The sequence below is a fragment of the Ammodytes marinus genome (genome assembly GCF_949987685.1).
Source record: "Ammodytes marinus genome assembly, chromosome: 18".
Lineage (NCBI taxonomy): Eukaryota > Metazoa > Chordata > Actinopteri > Uranoscopiformes > Ammodytidae > Ammodytes > Ammodytes marinus.
In genome coordinates, this window is record NC_137222.1 from 1,763,169 (window position 1) to 1,778,168 (window position 15,000).

General features: G+C 40.9%; 3 protein-coding genes across 4 annotated transcripts in view; all 3 read right to left on the reverse strand.

Annotated features, from left to right (window-relative positions):
• The window catches only part of rasgrf2a (Ras protein-specific guanine nucleotide-releasing factor 2a), a gene marked incomplete at both ends in the record, with an annotated part of 52,099 nt that extends 39,693 nt beyond the window's left edge, over positions 1-12,406 (reverse strand). The window contains one exon of the mRNA XM_080046926.1: positions 12,128-12,406. Coding sequence (XP_079903052.1) covers positions 12,128-12,406 — 279 coding nt within the window. The remainder of the gene's footprint in view (positions 1-12,127) is intronic.
• oclna (occludin a) overlaps positions 1-15,000 on the reverse strand; it is a 254,069-nt gene that overhangs the window by 196,748 nt on the left and 42,321 nt on the right. The gene's annotated exons all lie outside the window — the stretch shown is intronic.
• marveld2a (MARVEL domain containing 2a) overlaps positions 1-15,000 on the reverse strand; it is a 107,411-nt gene that overhangs the window by 29,936 nt on the left and 62,475 nt on the right. The gene's annotated exons all lie outside the window — the stretch shown is intronic.

Sequence of the window (15,000 nt, forward strand, 5' to 3'; positions counted from 1 at the left end):
GAGTGAGTGAGTGAGTGAGTGAGTGAGTGAGTGAGTGAGTAAGTAAATAAGTAAATAAATAATAACCCAAATTAGACCCAGATTAAAAACGTCACAATTGGGGGGGGCGCCTTTAGCTCACTTGGTAAGGCGTCCCCCTCCCGGGCCGGGCCCAGCAGCAGACCCGGGTTCGATTCCCACCCGCGGTCGTTCTCTGCATGTCACTCCCCTCTCTGCCCCATTTCACCTTTGTCTCTGCACTATCAATAAAGCATAAAAATGCCCAAAAAATATTAAAAAAAAAAAAAACGTCACAATTGTGGTTATCAGTCAATGTAATTTAATTGAACTAAGTCTGTACTTGTGAATGCAGCTCCGCCTTGTTATTCGGTGTATGTATTGTTCACTATCCATTCCCTCTCATTCATTCTAAGTCATTGAAGTTGCTCAAATCCAGGTCCAAATAAAATGATAAAAGCAACTTTACAAAAGGAAAAAAAAGCTAATTAAGCATAATTAGTATAATAAGCTCAATTACATTCAGATCAATGAACAAGGGCCACAGTCACAGGAGATTCATGTTGAGTGTCTGTGAAGGGAGTGGACATCATTCATTCACACACACACACACACACACACACACACACACACACACACACACACACACACACACACACGTTTGTGCGGCCATACTTGTGAGAGTGGACATCAAGAGGTCTCTTTGATATTCTCTCTGATGTCTGGTCTAGATTTTGCCGCTTCCTAAAAATTGCTTTTATTACACAGAGATCAAAACATTAAGTGTGTGTGTCAAGAATATTTTGACTTTGATTCTGGATGTTAGATGTGCTTCCTCTTCAAAACCACGTCACAATGTCTATTCTACTTATCTAAAGCTACAGTGCGTAACTTTTTCATATCAATGAATGTCGGGCTACACTCAAGCCATTGCCAAGCGGGTTGACACAAAGTTGATTAAGCCGATCAGCTCCACAAAACTCTCTCTGTTTTTCTCAGTATGGCAGCGTTTACAAACTGGTGTCACCCCCCCCCCCAGTGATTTTGACAACAAGCGTTCTCCAGAATCACTGACTTCACCTTTAATAAACACTCTCACAAACAAACACAAACTTAAGCTTAAGAAAGTGAAAGTGGACAGTGATGTTTAGCTGTGACCCACGCAGTGTGACTTTAGCCTGGCATTATAGCAACAGGGGGGGCCCTGCCTGTCTGTCTGTCTGTCTGTCTGTCTGTCTGTCTGTCTGTCTGTCTGTCTGTCTGTCTGCCTGCCTGCCTGCCTGTCTGTCTGTCTGTCTGCCTGCCTGCCTGCCTGTCTGCCTGCCTGTCTGCCTGTCTGTCTGTCTGGCTGCCTGTCTGCCTGCCTGTCTGTCTGCCTGTCTGTCTGCCTGCCTGTCTGCCTGCCTGCCTGCCTGCCTGTCTGTCTGTCTGCCTGTCTGTCTGTCTGCCTGCCTGCCTGCCTGCCTGTCTGTCTGCCTGCCTGTCTGTCTGTCTGTCTGTCTGTCTGCCTGCCTGTCTGTCTGCCTGTCTGTACTGAAGATAACATAAAGAGAAAAGCTTGAAGGAAAAGTTACAATCTTGGCACTTAGCTTACCTCCGCACAGACGACCACTCGCTGGGTAAATCTCAATTTCAGACATCAGAAAGGTTTAGGTGGATTTGACCATCCACCCAATGATATATTATGTGCTCCACATTTAGACCAGTATGAAAATAACCCAGCAATACTCCATAATGTAGGCTATTGTATAGAAAATAATAATAATAATAATAAAAGGCAAAGGGGTTAGACGTTTGACCTGTCTAACTGTCTGACAAATAGATGAACAGTATTTCTGTGCATGTGACTTTTGTTTACAATTTTTTTTTTTTTTTTTTAATTTTAAGATTTTTTTTTTTGGCATTTTTATGCTTTATTGACAGTGTAGAGACAAAGTTGAAATGGGGCAGAGAGGGGAGTGACATGCAGAGAACGACCGCGGGCTGGAATCGAACCCGGGTCCGCTGCTGGCTGAGGCCCATGGGGGGGGGACGCCCTACCAACTGAGCTAAGGGCGCCCCCGTTTACAATTTTAATCCGTTGGAGTTTTGCCTTTGTGAACGCAAACTGAACATTCTGAAAAAAATAAAACAACGTATCCCAACTCACAACAACTAGTGCGCACCAAGGAGGTAGTGATGGGTCAGTCGCCAACGAGCCGGTTCAAAGAGCCGAACGAATGAAGCCGGCTCCCAACTGAGCCGTTTTTTTTTTTTTTTTTTTTTTTTTTTTTTTAATATATAGTTTGCCTACATTTTTATAGGTGTTTCTATGTAGGCTTTGTGTATCAGAGAGGTCTACAAGCTAGTCAGTGCATTTAATTGGTGGTTTCAGAGAGTTAAAAAGGTCTTTAAATGCAATGAAAACAATCAGCTACGCAATTTATTGTTATTAGAACATTTTATTTTTACTTTGAATACTTCAGTACAAACGATGTATTGAATAGTTTTAGTGGTGTAGGCCTACACATAGGAATCATAAGTCCATACGGGACTACATTTGGCTGAATTATAAAATGCACATGTTGTTGTATGGAGAGCCGTTTGGGAGCCGAAAGAGCCGGCTCACTAAAAAGAGTCGAAATTCCCATCACTACTGTACAAGGAAGCAGACTGAGTGAACGCGACCTTACGAAGAACTTCCAAGATCAATGATGTGTGCTGTGTGTCTGTATTGTGTGTGACAATATCATGATATTAACACCTCACGTTGAACATACAGATGTCCATTGTCACACTATCATGTTTAAAGGCCTACTTCACCGGTTTGAATATGAAGGTGTATTGAATTCTAGAATGTAGTATAAATGTGCAAAAAAAATAAAAATCGGTTCATCCTAGCCTGAGAAAAGGCAGAAAGAGTGTTTTTTTTAACCCTATACTTCTCTTTCTCGTGACATCACAGAAAGAGAAATATAGGGTTAAAAAAAAACTTACTTTGTAAATATTACTGTGATGTATTTTACTGTGACATCACAGTAATATTTACAAAGTACGTTTTTTTTAACCCTATATTTCTCTTTCTGTGATGTCACGAGAAAGAGAAATATAGGGTTAAAAAAAACACTCTTTCTGCCTTTTCTCAGGCTGAACCGATTTTAATTTTTTTTGCACATTTATACTACATAGGATCTCAGAGTTCAATACACCTTCATATTCCCACCGGTGAAGTAGGCCTTTAACAATAAACAAACAAGACATGTATTTGACCCCTAACCGCACACAGAAACGGCTTTGTGCAGAATGATAGATGACATAGCGACATTCCTGTTAGCAATACTTTTACAACACGGTTCACAGCAAAAGTGAGCTCTTAGACAAACATCTAAGGATACCAGACTATGTTGCGTTAAAGCTATAGTGTGTAACTTCTGTGCCCCCCCCCCCCCTACTCCCCCCCATGAGGAATCCTGAGTAATTACTACAACACTGTCGGTGCATCGCCATCTACATGAGGTAAAGCCTTCAGTGATGCCACATGGATGTTATACCTTCTGCCGTATACGTCCAGGTTTTTTTTTCTTAGCAGTAGAATCAACAACTGAAACATTTCTTGGGCTCTTCTTGGGGATTTTTCTGAGCTCCTGCACCAGTGTCAGGGGGGTGGGGGCGACACCAGTTTGTAAACGCTGCCATACTGAGAAATACAGAGAGAGTTTTGTGGAGCTGATAAGGCTTGTAACCGACATTAAAGCATATGAAAAAATTGCGCACTATAGCTTAAAGGTCACATATTATGCTAAATGCACTTTTTAAATGTGTTCTAACATATCTATGGGTCCAAGGTGTGCCTAGAGACTGCCAAAATATAAAAAAAAATAACAATCTCTCCTTTTCTCACTCTCCCCCTTTCTGAAACCCCCACCCCTCCCCCCCCAATATACTCCAGTCAGAATTCTCCCCTTTTCTGACCTCAAAAACTGGAAAGCCAGAAGCTTCCACTGTGCAGCCCACACCCCCTATTTCTTATTGGTCCACGGCCCTGACAGACAGAGGGCGAGGCGTATCTGGCTTCGCTTCCGGACAGGGGGCGGGGGGAGCTCAAAGATTGTATATTTACGAGGGGAGCTGCAGCTCTTTTAAAAAAATAGGCCATTGTGAGATTAGCTGAACATCAGCATAGTACAATAAATTATCTGAAAGTTTTTTTCAGCAAACAATTAAAGAAAAACGTATTATGGACCACTAAGACCATATAATATGGTGTATAATAGAACCGAAAAGTGTATAATATGGGAGCTTTAAAAGGCCAGTTGCTTCTTAAAAACTACAGATTATATTCTATACTTATTGACTGATTCGGTTTTTGGAGAAAAGTCCTCTTTCCTTATTCCAGCAAAATAGTTAGCTGTGGGGAATTTTCAAATGTAAGCGAGAAATACTGGCTCTTGCTGTATAACACACACACACACACACACACACACACACACACACACACACACACACTAACACACACACACTCACTAACACACACACACACACACACACACACACACACACTAACACACACACACACACACACACACACACACTAACACACACAGAGATTACTAAAGAAGACAAGAGGACCGCATCTCGATTGAAAGCTAAAAATAAAGAGTACAGAAGTCATTTGCAAATATACGGGGATTTATTTAAAGTCTAGTGACAGGCTGAACAAATAGAACTAAAGTAGTGAGGGGAGGGGAGAGGGGCTTAACCTTATTACGTTTTACTCTTTAAAAACAGCATGGTCCACCCCGGGATTATTTGCTCTTTGGCTGATCCCGCCCTTTGACCAAACAACAGTGTAAAAGACATAAGGATTCACTGACCCTGCATGCGTTCCAATTCCCATACTTCCATACTATTTAGTATGCCAAGAAAAGATTTAGGACGTCCCAATACATGCACGTCAATTGTAGTATGGTGAAAATACATAAATGCCCCACTTGCTCGAATAGAATTTTGGAGTATTTGTCTTTATTCTTGACATTTCTCAACATCATGAAAAAAAAACCTTCCCTATATCTGATTTTTTTTCTCTCTCCTGTCTGTGGCCCTAAAACTCTTCTGTACTTTAGTATGTAGTGTAGTAAAAAGAAAGAGTATGTGAGTAGGGTTAAAGGCAGGCCCGGAGTGGCTAATCGGGAGAACCGGGAGCATTCCCGGTGGGCCGCTCTGGTTTTTGGGCTGCGAGGGCCGGCCCAGTCATGGCACTGGGTTAAAATATCATTTTACCTATTGGTGCATTAAAAATCATATTATTAGTCCGCAGTTAAGTTACTGCTAATGGAAACTGACCATTTCCTACAGCTTCAGTTTCACATTAAAAGCATCTAACTGGCGTAACGTGAGATTACTTTTATTTTGAAGCAGAATTTAGGGCCTCCTAGCCCTGCTGCGTGTCTCTCTCTAGCAGCATGTCGGACTACGAGGTGAAAGATAACTTGTAATTCTGCGCTCATACCAAAGGCTTTATGAAAGTTAGTCACAGCCCCCAGTCATATATGTTCAATGCATGCTCGGGACAATGGCGACTGGAGCGTCGGCTGCACTGGGATGAGCCAGAATCCGAACATGTAGGCCTATTCGGATGAGCACGGATAATGAGATGATCGATCCGAATATGTTTATTTCGCGAATAATCTCGTTATTATTCAGGAAACAACTATTTATTTATTTTGCCTATCATGCACTAAATTGACGCGGCGCGTTCTGCCTTAACTTGAGTGGCACCTATCAGCTGTTCATCTCCGCTGCCGTGGCAGAAAAGAGATAGGCCTAGACCAGCTGCGTTTATGCATGGCCCCGTGAGCTGCGGTCTCTCCATTCCGCTGGATGTTTGTGACCCCGAGTCACCTTCAGTCCCTCCTGACTTTTATTTATTTCAAATCTCTGAACGTGAACCACGTCTCTTCATTTAATAAAATCGATCTTTAAATATTCGATCTGCAAACACTTCGCTTGTTTAGTTCATACAATCTGTTTATAACTAAGAGATTTGCTCAAAAAAAGTTTCGTTTTTGTGCGTTGATCAATTAGACCACTAGATTATAAAACGCTGTTTCCTAGTCTAAAGTAATTATTCATTGAACTAAGTTAGAAATTAAAAAAGAGAGGGAGAGAGAGATAGCGAGACAGAGATAGGCCTATGAGAGACAGAGGGAGAGAGAGAGAGTGAGAGAGAAGAGGGAAATAAACGGGCAAAATAAATCTTATCTAGATCGATGATACAACTTAGTTTAGTTAAAAATAAAAAGGGACAGAGATGAAAAAATAAAATAAATTGGGCAAGTTTATGATTTACTGTGATGTAATAGGCCTACTGTTTCAGACTCTGAATGTTCAATGTCCCCCAGTCAAACGTGTAGGGGCTTAGACAGTTATAATGAGAGAGAGAAACAGATGAGTACAGTATGAGGAAAATATGCCTATCTCATTATTGATAATATGCCAATATTAAATCAATTTGAGGCTCTGAAGGGACAATAATTGTTGTTTTTTTCACACATAAGCCCATAAGCCCCAGCCACTTCCGGTTTCATATCCGAATACAGGTAGCCTACATATAGATAGGCTAATTGTGTTTGTTGAACAGATAGCCTACAGATAATGACGTCTCCGTACACTCCTACTGCACATAGTAGCACCATGGCAGGCACCTGAGTAGGCTATAGGCTAAACAGGAGCATTTGAGTCCACACAGTCTAAAAACACAGAATTACAAGGGTGCAGAGAACAGTGCACTTTTGCAGACGTACATATTAAGGTTGTTATTACATTACATTAATAATGTCGGCGTGAAAGTGGGCTGATCTGAGGCATGAAACTCCAGGGCTGAAAATGAGTCCCACTCCGGCCCTGGTTAAAGGGGTACGCCACCAACTTTACAAAAAAGGGTCGCTTTCACATTTGAGCTAATTGGTCTGAAAGGTGGAGTCAGTGATTCTGGAGAACGCTTGTTGTCAAAATCACTTTTTCCAAAATAAGTGAATATATCTCCTCATGATCCGCTACCTGTTCGTACCCTGTGTGTGTGTGTGTGTGTGTGTGTGTGTGTGTGTGTGTGTGTGTGTGTGTGTGTGTGTGTGTGTGTGTGTGTGTGTGTGTGTGTGTGTGTGTGTGTAGGTGTGTGTGTTTGTGTGTACGCGCTGAAACAAAATCAGGTGTTAATACACAGCCTAGGCTCTGTAAACTGGTATGTAAGCTAATGGGCCCAACATGCCTATCAGCAACATGCCAGTTTACAAAGCCTAGGCTGTGTATTAACACCAGATAATTTTTCAGTGCACACCCAGTACGGACAGGTAGCGGATCAGGAGGAGATATTAGCTGATTTCCACTGAATCATCACAATCACTGACCACACCTTCAAATGTGGGTTGTGTGGGGCGCTCCGGTGGCGTAGTGGATAGAGCGCGTACCATTTTGGCTCCTTCGGCCTTCGTTGCAGTGGTCGCGGGTTTGAATCCGACCCGTGGACCTTTACTGCAGGTCATCCCCCCTCTCTCTCTCTCTCTCTCTCTCTCTCTCTCTGTCTCCCCATTTCAACTCTGTACTGTCAAATAAAGCTTAAAAATAAAGAACAAAATGTGGGTTGTGTGAACTCTCAATCGAACTCAGGTGTGGATCAAACATGTGATATCTGATCCGCCTGAAAATATGTGAGTTTGTGACTTACCTTTGTTACCTGTGTTAATTGACAAATAAAGACCTTATACTAACTCAACTCAAGTGAACACTAGCGCAGTTAATTTATGCGGTGTGTGAAAGCACACACCGCATAAATTACGTCTATACTTCCACACCCAAAGTGTGGAAGTATAGACGCCACCACACTTGAATTCTATCTCTGTTTTCATCTCTTTTTATATTAAACAGATCTCACTGGGGAAGGCTGAAATGAAATAGAACTGTAGGGAATGAAGAAAAAAACTAATGAAATGCCCCGTCTCTCATAATAAAAAAGTTTAAAAAAAAACTGGTCTTTTTCCCCAAACCCTCTTTTTTAATAATCTTCATCCAGTCCTTTATATTTGCAATAATAAAAATGCCAAAACACGGATGTTTAATACATGTATTATTCTCTGCATATCTTAAGACCTTTAAACGACTCAATGTGGCACAGCAGGACTGCCTCTTGTATGGCCTTATAATGGTGTATAAATACATTCTTATTTTATGTAAGAACACAGCAATTATTATTACTTTTGTGCTAAGTATATTATTTGACTTCCTAAAGATTCCAATCGTATATGCAGTTCGGTCAGATTTTCTTCCAGACTGTGGAACCATTGGCGATCATGTCCGTATGCTTGGCACTGAATATTGTGAAAGGCTGTGTATTTTTTACTCTGTGTTTGTGTATTTGTTTATGTTGTTTGTGTTGATATGGATCCCCCTGGGTCTGAAATAAAGAATTATATTATATACACAATTGGAATGTCCATAAAAATTAGTCCTGGCGCTCCGGTGGTGTAGTGGATAGAGCGTGTACCATATCGGCTCCGGCCTTCGTTGCAGTGGTCGCGGGTTCGAATACGACCCATGGACCTTTACTGCAGGTCATCCCCCCTCTCTCTCTCTGTCTCCCCATTTCAACTCTGTACTATGAGTCCTTAAAGGCCTACTTCACCGGTTTGAATATGAAGGTGTATTGAATTCTGAGATCCTATGTAGTAGGGGAGAACGGGGTAATTTGTCACATGGGTTGGATGTCACATTCGTTATATCTCGCCACCAGAGCGCGCTAGCTCTGAAATGTTGATATAAAAAAGGTCCAGAATTGGGATCAGAGGTCACATACATAGACTTCCTTGGAGGAAGACAGCTGCATTTCAGGTGAGAGGATGTTTTGTGTTTTTCATGTCAAATTCAAAATATTTTGCTTCTCAGTATTTTTCTTCTAGGCTTTTACACAATGGGTTTATAACAAAACACTTGTTACCCTCAGAAAGTGTGAAGGGTAAACTATAGTTTAGATTGTGGTTAGCAAGCTAATTAGTTGTCAGATGGTTGTTGGCCTTGATGCTAGCAAGAAATTCAAGTCGGGGTTGGTCGTCAAATTTTTTGGGGGGTTGGTTGTCACATGTTATCTCAAGGCTGCAGCCAGAAAAGGAACCCAATAACGAAAGAAATTGTCAAGCTGTATCCTCACTGACACCCCAGAGAAGGAAAGAATAGAGCAGGAAAAGGCAGCTAGCAAGCAAAAGAAAAAAGAGCAACAAAATCAAAACATTCCAGTGCATCCCAAACTAGACCAGCTGCCAAGGCTACAGAACGTTATGTAGGCCTATTTGTCAACTTGACAATGCAATTAAACATTCAAATTTGGTTCTGCCTCCTTGCCTTCTTTTTAAGATTTTTCCCATTAAGATAACATTGTGACAAACAACCCCATAGTGTGTGACAACCGACCCCTTGATGGGGTTGGTTGTCACAATGTGTCAGAGTGTCTTTGATGGTAAATTACTTCTTCATTACAATAAGTTGGAAAAAAAGAGAGACACACATTTCTAGCCAACACCTTAAGCTTCAATTTAATGTAGGAATGGCTATTGACAGATGTTTTGGTGATGAGCAATTCTCACTAGAGTAAAAAGTGTGCCTACTTACCCCGTTCTCCCCTATAAATGTGCGAAAAAAAATTAAATCGGTTCATCCTAGCCTGAGAAAAGGCAGAAAGAGTGTTTTTTTTAACCCTATATTTCTCTTTCTCGTGACATCACAGAAAGAGAAATATAGGGTTAAAAAAAAACTTACTTTGTAAATATTACTGTGATGTCTTTTACTGTGACATCACAGTAATATTTACAAAGTAAGTTTTTTTTAACCCTATATTTCTCTTTCTGTGATGTCACGAGAAAGAGAAATATAGGGTTAAAAAAACACTCTTTCTGCCTTTTCTCAGGCTAGGATGAACCGATTTCAATTTTTTTCGCACATTTATACTACATAGGATCTCAGAATTCAATACACCTTCATATTCAAACCGGTGAAGTAGGCCTTTAATATTTAAGTGCATAAGTAAAAAATACTACGTGAAAAAAAAAAATTAAAAGTAGTGTTTGAAACAGTCCTATCTGCAGCAATCACCACACTGCTGCTTACTCATGTGTCCCTCCCTGTCTATTCCTCTCTCCACTGGACCGTGTGAAGAGATTTAACTGTTAACGACTAAAGCTGCGAACACACTGCAACACATCTGAATGACAAGTCAACCAGGTGTCAACAAAGATTACATTTTAAAAAGGTGCAGTCAGTGATTCTGGAGAACGCTTGTTGTCAAAATCAGTGAATATCTCGTCATGATTCGCTGTAGTATAGTCTGTACTCTGTGTGCACTGGGGAAAAAAAAGTCCAGTGTTAATACACAGCCTAGGCTCTGTAAACTGGCATGCTGCTAGCTATGTTAGGACCCCTTGGTTAACATACAAGTTTACAGAGCCTAAGCTGTGTATTTTTGAACACTGGATTTTTTTTTCTTCCAACACACACACACACACACACACACACACACACACACACACACACACACACACACGCACAGGATCGTGAGGAGATATTCACTGATTTTGACAACACATGTCTCCATAATCACCGACTGATCTTTAACTGATAAAAACTACACTCTAAAAAATATTTCAAGGGCTTAGTAAATGTAACAGTAATATAAAAGTATTTTTTGCTTGAAAAAGATGAGTAAACATCATTTTGGTGAGCATTTGGGTTAACTTAATCAAAATTCATGAGTAAAAATTAAACAGAAATATTTGTGTGAAATGTAATAAATAAAGTAAGTTTATTTAATCAACAAAATGTATTACTTGACTGACAGATTACATTGTGTAAATATTTTAGAATAATTACTGTATGTTTCATTGATATTTTTGAGAATAAACTATGAATAGAAAATATTAAGTAAATCTACTCATTATTCATGGTTTGTTTTACTTGATTTCTAAGCTTTGAAATCTACTCAATATTTTTGAGTGTAAAAATGTTACATCAATTAAATTAAGTAATATGCAGTATCTGTTTTTAGAGTGTATTGTATGTATGCAAGGTGTTAATTAGGGTGAAATACATCTTCAAACCCCGCAGCAGCACTAGACTGGAATATGGGTCATTTAAAATTAGCATTGGCTTTCACAGAACAAATATTTTCACAAGGACCCGTTCTGTTTTGATAGTAAGATGATCATTTTGAGGCTCTTTCTCTCTGCAGGCTAGTCACACACACTCACAACAACAAAGAAATACTGTCCCTGCGTTCCCAATCACATACTCTTTCTTTTCACTACATACTAAAGTACAGAAGAGTTTTAGGGCCACAGACAGGAGAGAGAAAAAAATCAGATAAGGAATATTTTCTTTGTCGAGAAATGTCAAGAATAAAGACGAATACTCCAAAATGGTTTTGGAGTTAGTGGGGCATTTATGTATTTTCAGCATACTACAATCGACCTGCATGAATTGGGACATCCTAAATCTTTTTCTGGCGTACTAAATAGTAGGGAAGTATGGGGATTGGAACGCAGGGTGTGTTTTTTTAATTTTTTTTGCTGAAGAAGATAACTTACAGCTTTTTTTCCGGAGCTGTAGCCTACTTAACTTACCTACTATTTCTGACAGTCTAAATAGTATGAAAGTATTTGTATTGGAACGCAGGGCAAACTTCTAACTGCTTCTCACCAAAATACAAAACGACAACCTTATAGGCATATGTTCGAGTAGAATTGTTGTCATTAAGAGCATTTTCAATAAGTTATGTAGAGATGAAGATTTAAGAAAAATCCAGACTGGTCTCTTAATTTTTTCCGCAGCTGTATATATAGCCTAAACCTATTTTAACAGGCATATACACTGCTCATATAGCCTACCCTGTGTGTGTGTGTGTGTGTGTGTGTGTGTGTGTGTGTGTGTGTGTGTGTGTGTGTGTGTGTGTGTGTGTGTGTGTGTGTGTGTGTGTGTGTGTGTGTGTGTGTGTGTGTGTGTGTGTGTGTGTGTGTGTGTGTGTGTGTGTGTGTGTGTGTGTGTGTGTGCGTGCGTGTGTGTGTGTGTGTGTTGGTTTAGTTTTATTCCGAAGCTGTATAGCCTACTCACTCACCTGCTGTTTCTCCACGGGCTCCTTGCTGATGGCGGTGGCTTTGGGCGCAGGTGATCGCTCGCACGTGCATCCCTCCAGCAGGTAGATGCCGGACGGTCTCGTGCTCTGGTCGTTCTCGAAGTAGAACAGCACGTTCTGGTAAAGGGCGAAATACTTCTCCGCCCAACGGCTGTTCTCCGTTGTCTTTTTGCTCAGAAACCCGCGCTTGGATCCTTCTTTTCGCGCCACCACCGACAAATACAAAGCGTGGCCTTCGTTGTAGCGCACGCCCTTCTGCATTATTTTATAGTTATTTTGAATTTTTATTATTATATATGATTACAGTCCCAACTTTTAAACTCTTTAAGAAAATCACGTCATCTCACACGCGCCTTTTTGATAACAGCTGGATAGCTCCGTAGAAGTAGCCAATAGGCAACACCAGTGATTTTGTTGCGGGGAAAAAAGGGTTCGAATCCCGGTCAGAGCAAGTCCAATTTTGGGTCCTTTTACCTCCCGTTCGAAAGTCGATTTGGACAAAAACGTCCGCTAAATAACATATAATGTAATGTAACGGTACGTCCTCGTGTGTGTCCGTTAGTTGTAGCGGAAGGATACAATGAATGAGAAAGCGGTTAGTGAGTGCGTTTGCAGTGGAAGGTATAATCCAAGCTTACCATGGTAGGGCAGGCTATAAAAAAAAAAGTTCTAGTGTCCACGGCGGAGCGAAGGCTTCATCACACTGACCATATTGCAGCCTTTAATATGGCGTTGTTTGCATGCTCCCAAACTTTTGGCGAGGGGTTATAGGCTACGTTACCTTGCGCCTCGAGCCCACCGGTGTCTCTCGCTCTCTCTCTCTCGCTCTCTCTCTCTCTCTCTTTCTCTCTCTCTCTGTCCCAATATGGGTTAAAAATGAAAGAAATAAATGAAATAAAATGTCCACGAGACGATTGTTTTGTGTAGCGTCCAGAAAGCGCAAATCAAAAATAGATTGAGCGGACAGACGGTGAAAACAGAATCACGACTGAGATCAGCGCTAATCGGCTTTGACACCAATTTAAAGGGCCAGGTCGCTCGCGCGCGCGTGTGTGTGTGAGAGAGAGAGAGTGTGTGTGTGTGAGAGAGAGAGAGTGTGTGTGTGAGAGAGAGAGAGAGAGTGTGTGTGTGTGTGTGTGAGAGAGAGAGAGAGACAGACTGTGTGTGTGTGTGTGTGTGTGTGTGTGTGTGAGTGAGAGAGAGAGAGAGCCTGTGTGTGTGTGTGTGTGTGTGTGTGTGTGTGTGTGTGTGTGTGTGTGTGTGTGTGTGTGTGTGTGTGTGTGTGTGCGTGCGTGTGTGTGTGTGTGTCGCTACTGCTATCTGTCTGGGGCGCACGAGCTCGGGAACGCCCTCCTCATCAGCAACATAAACAGTGCAGGTGCGCAGAAGGACCAAAAGTTTAACTGCTGTTGTTGCCAATAACATGGGAGCTGTAACCGGGCAGATTGTAAAGGTGCAGTCAGTGATTCTGGAGAACGCTTGTTGTCAAAACCACTTTTTGACAGAATTGTATTGTATGTGTGTGCTGAAAAAAAAATCCAGTGCTTATACACACTGGCCTAGGCTCTGTAAACAGCCATGTAAACAAAGGAAAATACTCTTTATTATTACTTCTGCATTAAAAATCTTATTTAATTGGTTATATCATATTTTATAATAAATTATGAAGCGACAGGGGACAAAAAAAAATATGCAAGAACATTGACAGATGCTTTAGGGGGCGCCCTTAGCTCAGTTGGTAGGGCCTCGGCCAGCAGCGGACCCGGGTTCGATTCCAGCCCGCGGTCGTTCTCTGCATGTCACTCCCCTCTCTGCCCCATTTCAACTCTGTCTCTACACTATCAATAAAGCATAAAAATGCAAAAAAAAAAAGAACATTGACAGATGCTTCTAAATGTGTTTTCTATTTATATATAAATACAGCAGAAAATGTTACTCAATTAAACTTTAATAGTAGCCTTTGTTTACATGAAAAGCGGCCTCGGAAATCACTAAAAATATGAATAATTAACTGTTTTTGGTCTTGAGGCATAAAATACAAATGCTACGGTCTCAACATGATATGAACGGTTGTGTTACATTGAATAAAACATGTATTCACTTACACACACACACACACACACACACACACACACACACACACATTTTTTAATTTTCCTTTATTTATTCTCGAAAGATCAATTGAGGGTTACCCTCTTTTCCAATGACGTCGAGACAGATACACAATATACAATGAGAATACACAACAAGCTTACAAAGAGACAACAACAATTAAAACATTCAGATCAATTGAATAAAACAGAACAATAGCCTAATTAAAACAGTTACAAGTGGAGTGGGGCTGATTCAAAATAATAACTTTAAATTGGTTAACAGTTATGAGTTAACCAATTACCACACACACACACACACACACACACACACACACACGCGCACACACACACACACACACACACACACACACACACACACACACTAATGAAATACTTAGGAACAGAGGGACTCCAGACCACAATATCTTGTGTTCAAAGCCGACTAATGTAAAAAAAAAATAAAAAAAAAGATTTTTACAGCTTTTTAAATGTTAACATTTGCTGCTTTTCTCAGTCAGTGATGCCACTTCACACACACACACACACACACACACACACACACACACACACACACACACACACACACACACACACACACACACACACACACACACACACACACACACGCACACACACACACACACACACAAACGAAATGGCGGACAAAAGCAGAAGTCTCTATTTTTGTAAATTGGTGTTATGCTTCAGAAGACGAGTGTTTGTTTTGAAACTGTCATCCAGCCCGAAAAGCACCGACAGATG